The sequence below is a fragment of the Diadema setosum genome, chromosome 16, assembly GCF_964275005.1.
Source record: "Diadema setosum chromosome 16, eeDiaSeto1, whole genome shotgun sequence".
In the NCBI taxonomy this organism is placed as follows: Eukaryota; Metazoa; Echinodermata; class Echinoidea; order Diadematoida; family Diadematidae; genus Diadema; species Diadema setosum.
Window position 1 is genome coordinate 31157584 of NC_092700.1, and position 9235 is coordinate 31166818.

Below are 9235 nucleotides of genomic sequence, written 5' to 3' on the forward strand. Positions count from 1 at the left end.
TTGAATGCCATTCAACCACATAATTGCACTTGCTGTAATTGACAAATAGTGCTGCAACACAATGCCACAAATTATCTTAAATTATGACATATACCAGTATTATACACATAAGATTAAGTTAAATGATCTCATCTTTTCAGCTGAAATGCTCCTTATAATAGTAAATTTTGTAGCATACACTTAGTACATGTGCAAGTACAATAACACAAAAAGGGAACAATATTCTGTTACTATGTTTTTGCAACATCCCATGTTGCTGATCGCTACGTGATGAGAATGTAAATAACTAATAAATTAATGATGTCCAGCACTAAATGTGCTTACTTTGATTTGTAATCTACCAATCATGTGTTAGAGTTTGCCGGTTTTCAGCCTAAGCATACCATCTGAATTTATCATCAATGTCTACATGCAGCCTACCAGAACAGTGCCCAGTCTCCTGTTTGAGTATTGCATACATGCATTTGCTGTGGGCCACTGGGACTGGGTGCGGTCTGCAGCACACGTTACCAGTGTCCTTCAGTACTTTTCTTGAAAAATAAATAAACAATAAAAAAAAAAAAATTAGAATAAAGATAAAATCAAAAAGAACAATTTGTCATGCTGCAATCATTAGAGTTTTGCATTTAAAGTTTCAAGGCAATATCAGACTGTAAATGAGAAAAAGCAAAACATTTTTTTTTTTCAGGAAATATTGCACTTTTGCTAATCTGTATCACAGCTACTGAAGCGACAGCTCTCCAATGAACAGGCCCCTTCACACATAGTGGGGCTTCACACATAACATGCATTGAGCTGCAATGATTATTCCACTCTTCGGCCATGCTAACGTCCCTTCTGATGGCCTTGTTACCAGCATACAATCGTACAATCATCACCATTAGCCCAGCAATGCCACGTACCCATTCATTCACTCGGGTCAAGAGGGACAAGGTGGGTCGAAAAAGTTCGTCCACGGATGTACGGGACAGGTAGGATTTGAACATGGGGGTTCTTGTTTAAGAGTCCCGAGTTACAACCACTATACCACAGTATTCCATGTTTACACACATACACACACTGGTGTGTGCTTTGGGGCTAGCTGATGCCCGACCACTGCAGTGATGTGCACACGACCCGCTTCGCGCTGTCCACAGAGCAGAGCACGACGGTCTTCTTGACGAACGTTCCCAGCCGGCCGTGGCTGATGAGTTCCAAGGGGGACATCTTCTTGTGGTGGGGCAAGCACACCACAATGAAGTATGAATGGAACAACAATGGATCACCTACAGTGAATTGGAAATGGAGAAAAAGACCACTTTATGAGCATGAATGCATGAATACTCGTTGCTTAATTAACTGAACTCATGTTATCTGTACAAAAGTGAAATAGCAACAGCAAGAGTGGGGGGAGGGGGGAGGGGGCTGAGCCAGCAGCAAGCCCTAACCTGGTGTACCAAGAAGAGGCAACAACATGAAAGTAAGAGTCACCCAACACATGCAAGTTATCAAACATATCAAAGTGTATATAAAATATATTTTTCTTGCTGTTGATATTTCACTCTTTCCTTTCTTTATCCCTCTGCTGTTCCTCATCTTGTTTGATGTTGCCGTCCTATTTATCCTTATCCGTCAAAGGTTGCCCCCATGGTCCTCGGGATCACCACTGACCCTCCTCTGCCTTTTGTCTGTCCACCCTCCTTTAATCCCCCTCCATTTACCTGTGGGCTCCTTGCCCCGTTACCTCCAAACCTCCCCTTTTGTTCTCTTTGTTCTGTGTCCCCAGCCCTCCCCTGACTGTTCTTGTTGTGTGTAGTCCTTGTGTTTGCTGTCCCTGCCTGTTTGTCATTTTGCCTCTGAGCTGACGAAGATTCTGCTTTGACTCCATCCTAGAGTCTAACTACTTGCTTCATTTAGAATTCATTTACAAAAAAAAAAGCAAACAAACAAAAAACAATACATAAGACAAAAAGTCAAAAAACTACTGAACTGGCTGAAATTTTCGCACTGGTTTTATCTTTGCAAATTTTGTGAATTGCCTCTGAACTGCAGAAATATCAACACAGGAATATAAAAACATGTGATACAAAAACATGCAAAAAGATATCATCAAAAAAATCAAAGCATGCCGGCGCTGGATAGCAAACAACTACCGGTAGTAACTACTGGAAATGGAGCATGCTGCGTGGACCATTATGTAACAACATCTGGGGCATAACAACACCCTAAAACACAGTAATTCGAAAACAAAACACACTACTAGTTTATGAATGGGAAGTCGCCATGAAAAAAATTCAATACTACAATGTCATATTGATGCTTGTTACTCTTTCTCTAGTCTATTTTGTGAAAGGTGAAGTAACAATTACTAGACCCTTGCAACTACAAAATTAACAACATACAAAAATGAATGACGAGGAGCAATTTGCAAAAGATATCTGTTTGTGAAAATTTTGACTTGTACAATATCAATGAACAGACAAAACTCCTCACCAGGGTACGCCAGGAAGTCGCCTCCAAATTTGGTGCCGGACGTCAAGTAGTACCCCATCTGCCAGAAGTGGAGAAAGATCTGGAATCGCAGCTCCTCCCTCTCGTTGGACGGGAATCGCCACATCCATGATGGCGCCTCAAAGACGAAATTGCTGCCGGGGGGTTCAGCTAACACAAAATATATTTAATTAAAAGACATTTTAAAAAATATATATAATTAAAAAGAAAAAACAAAACAGAGGAGTAGGGCATAACCGTGACCAGCAATTACTGTATCTGCCATATATTTCACAGGATTTTTATCTTCCTGAATTTAACGAATCGGTAGCTATTCACAAATTTTACAACTTTACTATATAAACCAGAGGGAAAAATAATGATTGTAATGCCTAGATGCTTGCAACGTTATCCAAATATTCAAAGAAAGTCATGTCTGGAGCTAAATTAATGATCAAACTTACATCTTGCCATCTCTGTGCCTGCACTAAATTTACTCTTCATAGTTAAAATGTGATCTCCACAATGACAACAGTTATCCTAACTGACTGACTGAGACACTATGTCATGTTTTAATCTAAATTTGACTTTTACCTGCCCCTTTTTTTCATCAATTTATTCAACAAGAGGTAAATGTTACAAAGATAATCTTAGATCAGACTTTTTCCCAAGGTAATTACAGTAAAACAGTAATGCTTAAGTTGGAGAAACAGAGGACATGTCCCATACAAACTAACCAGTGAAGAGTTGAATGGAGCAGCCACCATCTTTGATATCATCTATGTTGATAGCTTCTTCTTCCCCGTCCTCCTGCTCATCTTCCACTTCTTCCTTCTCCTCCATCTGTTCCAATCCTGCCCTGTCACTCTTTCCACGCCCTAGCAGTACAGCAGGAGATGCCCCATGATTCTCCGCCCCATCCTCCTCATCCTCCTCCTCCTCCTCTTCCTCCTCCTCCCGTTGACTTGAATGGTTGTCGCGGGCACGGTAGGGATAAGGGAGTATTTTAGGAATGGCAAACTCATCTGCCCTGCTAGAACTGGATGGTTCTCTTTGGTCTACCACCTCCCCACACAGTCTTTCATCTTCTTCTCCACACCTCTCTGCGGTATTAACATCTGTGCCTGTTACCTGCTCTTGTCTCTGAAGTTCCTGCCTCTCCAAAGAAACCCTCTCCTTGCTTCCAATGCCATTGTTCTCTCTCTCACGCATCGGCAGTCTGTCCGCGTGTCTGCTTGGCTTAAGGCCATATTCTCCGTCTTTGCATCCTTTTTGCGATCTTACATCCTCCCGTCCCATGTTCCCCCCATTTGTGCACTCATCCTCCTTTTCCGCACCCTCTACGCGCACTGGTGTCCGAACATTATTACCCCCCTCCGTCACCTCCTCTGCTTCATCCCTGAAGCTGTCAGGCACTTGCTGGTCCCCTCGATGCCTACCAATCAGCTCTGTCCTTGCTTCCATTACTCCCTCGGCGCGGACTACCGGGTCACATTCTTTGTCGCATTGGCTTTGGGATGAGGGCCCTTCTTCAGTCCTTTCCCCGACCTCGGCATCTCTCCTGGCATTCTCGTCCGACGTCTCTCGCCGACATAATCTCTCCTTTCTCCTCTCCTCCTCCTTCCTCATCCTTCCTTCTCGGATGACTTCCCGGAGTTCGTGTTTCCGCGCGACCTGGTTCTGCCGCCATATCAGCTTCTACCAGTTTCGGAGGTGAGGAAAACAACAGGGAAAGCAGGGTAAAACAAATTAGAGGTTCAGGAGATACGAAGCGACCACAGAAATGCAGATAACCATCTTCACCCATTGACGATGAGCTGATCTATTGCTATAACATGCATTTTCCATAGACACCTGCCTGATTATACTAAGGACTAGTCTTTAATCCGTTGAGAACGAGTCCCGAGTATATTCAGGCAGGTGTCTATGGGAAATGCGTGTTGTAGCAAAATCAGCCTGTCCTCAACAGGTTAAAGGGTTGAAAGTGATTCTAGCATGAACAGAATGACTATAGATATTTCTCACAGATGAAAGACATTAAAATATAATGGAAATTATATACTGTAAAACCAGAAATGTTCGCATGCATTCTGATTTTGCAAATTTTGGCTTTTGTAATATTTGTGAGATTGAAATGCATGCAAAAGTTCTTGTCTACACTATCCACCAGTGGCAATTTGCGAAAGTTCATGCCGCAAAAAGGGCCGTCAGCTCCAATTTGAAAAAAACAAAAAAATAAATCAAGCCGCAAATATTTCTTGCTTTACAGTAACCCATTCCAGTCCAAGAAGGGACAGCAAACAAGGTATTTGTATTCAGAGCCATTGGATAATTATGAGAAACCATCCAGAGAGGACAAACAATATGTGACAACTTTTCTTCTACAGTAGTTAATCCCATATGTGAGGCATAATTGATAGGGGTACCCTGGAACACAAATTGACAGATTTTTCTTGAACTGATGACTCGAGAAAAGAAAACTTCATTCATCAAATGGAAGTTTTGTCAAACTCCACGCAAATGTTACGTAACTTAAATGTTTTCTCACAGTGGTAATATTGAACCAGTCATGACCTCAATATGGAAATTTGTAATGAGATGCCTTTGAGGCAGTGATAGCATTTTCCCATCTAATTTTCATATTGCAATAAACTACTCTAGAGTTGTAACTACACATCAATTATGAGTGAGGGGTCATAGCTGTTTTTTAAGACCTTAAAAAAAAAAGGCCTGTTACTAGTATAATGTAACTACACAAAAACCATGACAAGAGATGTGAGGAGAAAACATTATCATCTGAATGTTCATTTACAACCGTTCATTGTCGGTCATCTCGACTGTGGGGTGAAGTACCAATCTGAGTACCTGATCTCGAACAGATTCCATTCTCCTCCTCTTGAATTCCTTCACTTGATCCCTGCTGGGCTTGGCCATCGACATGGTGACAAGACGGGCAACGCCTGCAGCATCAAGAAAACAAGTGAAAGTGATTCATTTTCAGAAAGAGATTCCTACACTGTATACATTGGGATGGGATGCATACTCAATGACCTTCAGGAAGCAAAAATGGAAAGATGCAATGTACTCCACTGCAGTGCAGCAACAGAGGTGCTTTTTAAAAATTAATTTAAAGATATCAATAATAAGACTCGGAGTCATGAGAATGTGCACCTGGGCCCCATTTCATAAAAGATGTTAGAATGTCAACTTTTGCGGGAATGGCAACTTCCCGTAGCAACAGCCAATCAGGGAGCTGGATTCTTGTTGTTGCCATGACAATTGCCATTCCAGCAAGAGTTGCTATTGTTACACCCGTCCCGATGTGGCAAGGGGTGTTTAAAAACTGTGTACTGAAGGAAGGGAAAAATGCCACGTCTAGTCACAATGGATGCAGGGATGAAAGTGTCTCTCTTTATTCTGGTATAAATCATACCGAGTTTCAATGATCATATTAATCACAATCAAAATAATTATCAAACACTTCTTCTCATCAACACAATGTGAATGACACATGCCAGTTTGCTGATATGAATACGTAATTCTTCATCAGTGTAATTGATAATTTACCTTGCTCAATATGATGCTCGATTTATACCTCAAAGAGTCTCGAAAATCAAAGGTTAATTATAACACTTACTCATAACAATCACTCTTATTATTCCTCTGTATATTAAGCATAATTAACTGTAAGATTCTCCTTTAATAAAGCTATCTATAGCTTTACCTTAACCAGTCATTTAAAATGTTAATGATTTAATCAAATAACGCAACTACCTATCATTTGATTAATCTCTGTTTGTATCGATGAATAAATCAGTCAATGATTAAATAAACCTAAACCTGGAATGTATTCACTTCTTTGGCAAGAATTGTTTTAAAAGCAAGAAGGAAAAGTCTGTAGTCTTAATACACTGCAAAACAAATCTGACTTCCTTAGTTTTCCTTTATTTCTCTAAAAGCCAGGTTTTCTCTCTCTTTCCTGCTCGTTTCTGTATTTTATTCCTCTGATATAAAACCAAACGCTTCTGTAAAATCTTTTACAACATAAACTTTAACAACATTTGAGATGATCCCTGCTGTCAGGCAAAAGCGAAAGTATTTCAAGAATTTCTCGACAGTCGTTCTGAACACCAAATTTTGGGGACGATCCCTGAATGATTCCTTTTTAGTTTCTTTATACCAAAGTGAGGAACTGACCAAAAAGTGAGGAACTGAGGAGCTGGGAAAGTGAGAGAGACACTGACCACAACTATAAACACACCGTCCAGAGAGCTAGTGGTCAGCGCTCTAGCCGATAAGGTGTGGAGGTTGCGTGAGTCATCCCAACTGCGTTCACACCGACCCTCCATCTCTATCTCTATTCTACATGTATCTACAAATGTACACTAATCATCATCCGTCACTGTTTCCATTCTGCACAATGTTACACTACTATTCCATAAGCATCATGCCAAGTATCCACGTAATTACAATTAGTACACTTGTTAAGGCATTCAGGCTTTCAGTCAGAATATCCAGTCACTTTACACTCAATCCCAAGAGAGCCGTATCAATGATAAGGTCAGTGGACTCTGGTGCGACGCACCACCTAGGAGAGTGTTTACACTCACCATTCTACTCTGCTTTCTACACGGGATGGCACAGCCTATGGCTTGTTCACACTCGCACTAGCGGAACTTAATCCGAAACTAAATCAGCTTTAGTAGCAATTTTACATCTTTCATCATGAATACTGTTAAATCACTACAAAAATCTAATAATGACACAAGCACTAATACTCATATGGTCACTAGCACATCATAAACAAGCAAACAAGCAATCATATCTGGCATTAAACAATAATTCAATAACTTCACTGAGAACATCATCTTTGGTCTTAATTCCTCTTTTACTGAAGGAGGGACCATGTAGTTCAACTGCAAAACACTAAACATCATAGGATTCACCAAATTTACCAGTCAGAAAGAATGGTTTAGAATAATTGAACGGGAGTAGACGTAAGATTTCTTACCTGAAGGAAGGGAAAAATGCCACGTCTAGTCACAATGGATGCAGAGATGAAAGTGTGGAGCTCAAAACCACATCCATCGTGATGAAGGCATTTTTCTTAGAAATTGAAGAGACTGGGTAAACTCCACTCTGATTTCAGGGGTGGGTGAAATAAACTTGTGAGGGTGACTTTCCCTATTCATACAAATGCATGTATCTAGAAACTTCCAAAAAATTTAGGGGGGTCTATTTTCTTGAGGCCTTTACACTATCATATCAACTTTTTATGAAATGGGGGCCTGGTCAATTCCATCCTTTCATCTGCCAGTTTGTTTTACTTTTTAAGCAAAACTATCAACAACAACACAAAATGCTATGGTGCAATCCTAGCAATCACTCTCAATAGCTACAATACGATAATACACGTTTGTACTCTTAAATCTTTTCCTTTCCGTTTGGCACGCTATGACCGAGGCTCACCATATTTGAGAAGTACAGCGACCTCCTCTGGCATGAGCTGCAGTGGTAAGCCGAGCTGGACATTTTGTCTTGGCGCCCCCGGGATGGAGCCGACCATTGAACCAACAATGTGGTGCTGCTGACGAAGCAGTTTAACATCTGGATGGAAGGATTGGGGTATGGTAAACAAAAGAGAGTTTACAAGTGGTGGTTTAAACAAAAGGACAATAATAACAATAATATCAATTAATTAATAAAATCAACAATGGCAACAATTCAATTATCAATATGCAACACCACATGTGATAATCATGAATCTGATGAATTGATATAAAATTTAAGATGATAATGACAGAAATATTAAACTGAACATGAAGTAGTCTAGGGGTCTAGTTGACAATAAGAAACGAATACAAAACGTCAATTTTAAAGGTATCTTCATCTCCATTTAGGCCATTCCTCAGTTGACAATGTACCGTAGACACTATATCCCGTGGCGTGGTTGCGCAACGCATGACGCAAGATGCCTCGCTCAAGTGCAACGTGCAACACTATGGGCCAAACGTGTTCTTTCTGTGACCCTGGCCCCTGACGGCTCCGAGGCCGAAGGTTGCGGGTGCAAAGCAAGGGATTAGTCCGATGCCGCTGAACTGGTGCGAACTTTCTCGAATCCAGTCACAAAACATACATTTACTTGATATGTCACGCAAATAGACAGAGACATTCTTTCTTTTCAAATGCACAGTATGCAGTATCTCTTTAAGAAAATGACATACCTTCCGGTAACCAGACGTAGACTTGTCCTGCTGTGAGCTGGAGGTTGATAATACGAGTTTCGGTGTCCATGCTCACTCTTCTTTTTATAGGATGTAGCAAACATGTGAACACCTACCACTGCACTGCACACCCGTCACTGTAGTGTAAGTGTAGCGCACATCGACTGACTTGAATTACCTTGTCCTTGGAAGGAAAATGAATCATAAATCTTTGCTGATTGTCAACAGTGAGTTATTCTGATACTGCCCAAATGCCGAAAATCACCCCGGCTCTACTAACGTTAGTTTCCGAGTTCCAACTGCTCGCGAATATAAAAGAGACTTGTCAAGCTACCATACAATACTTAGCCTACAATCGCGCGTAGCGACATATACTAGTAACACGAGCGAGAGACCCAATTCAAGCAGGGAAGAGGCCGCTCCGCCCCGGCGGACGGTTACGGGCATGACCTCAACAAGGTTCCGTGGGTGAGCTTCAGCTATGCGCTTTTTCTTGCTAGTGGAGTAGTATAGTGCATTCATTCTTCGACGCATGCACGATG

General features: G+C 41.1%; 1 protein-coding gene across 1 annotated transcript; it reads right to left on the reverse strand.

Moving 5' to 3' along the window:
• Positions 1–1077: 1077 nt before the first annotated feature.
• On the reverse strand, positions 1078–8763 carry LOC140239820 (uncharacterized). Its single transcript, XM_072319641.1, has 6 exons — positions 8694–8763; positions 7939–8076; positions 5335–5429; positions 3207–4167; positions 2473–2640; positions 1078–1265 (listed from the first exon to the last, which is right to left on the reverse strand). The coding sequence occupies exons 1-6, from the start codon at positions 8761–8763 to the stop codon at positions 1078–1080; spliced, it is 1620 nt and encodes a 539-aa protein (XP_072175742.1).
• Positions 8764–9235: the final 472 nt, after the last annotated feature.

What these genes read in the sequence shown, in the direction of transcription:
- LOC140239820 (XM_072319641.1), bottom strand. Translation starts at nt 8,763, where the DNA reads ATGGACACCGAAACTCGTATTATCAACCTCCAGCTCACAGCAGGACAA. An exon ending in CGCTGTACTTCTCAAATATG is followed by an intron (nt 5,430 to 7,938) that starts GTGAGCCTCGGT and finishes TTGATGCTGCAG; the next exon opens with GCGTTGCCCGTCTTGTCACC. An exon ending in CTCCATTCAACTCTTCACTG is followed by an intron (nt 2,641 to 3,206) that starts GTTAGTTTGTAT and finishes ATTTTGTGTTAG; the next exon opens with CTGAACCCCCCGGCAGCAAT.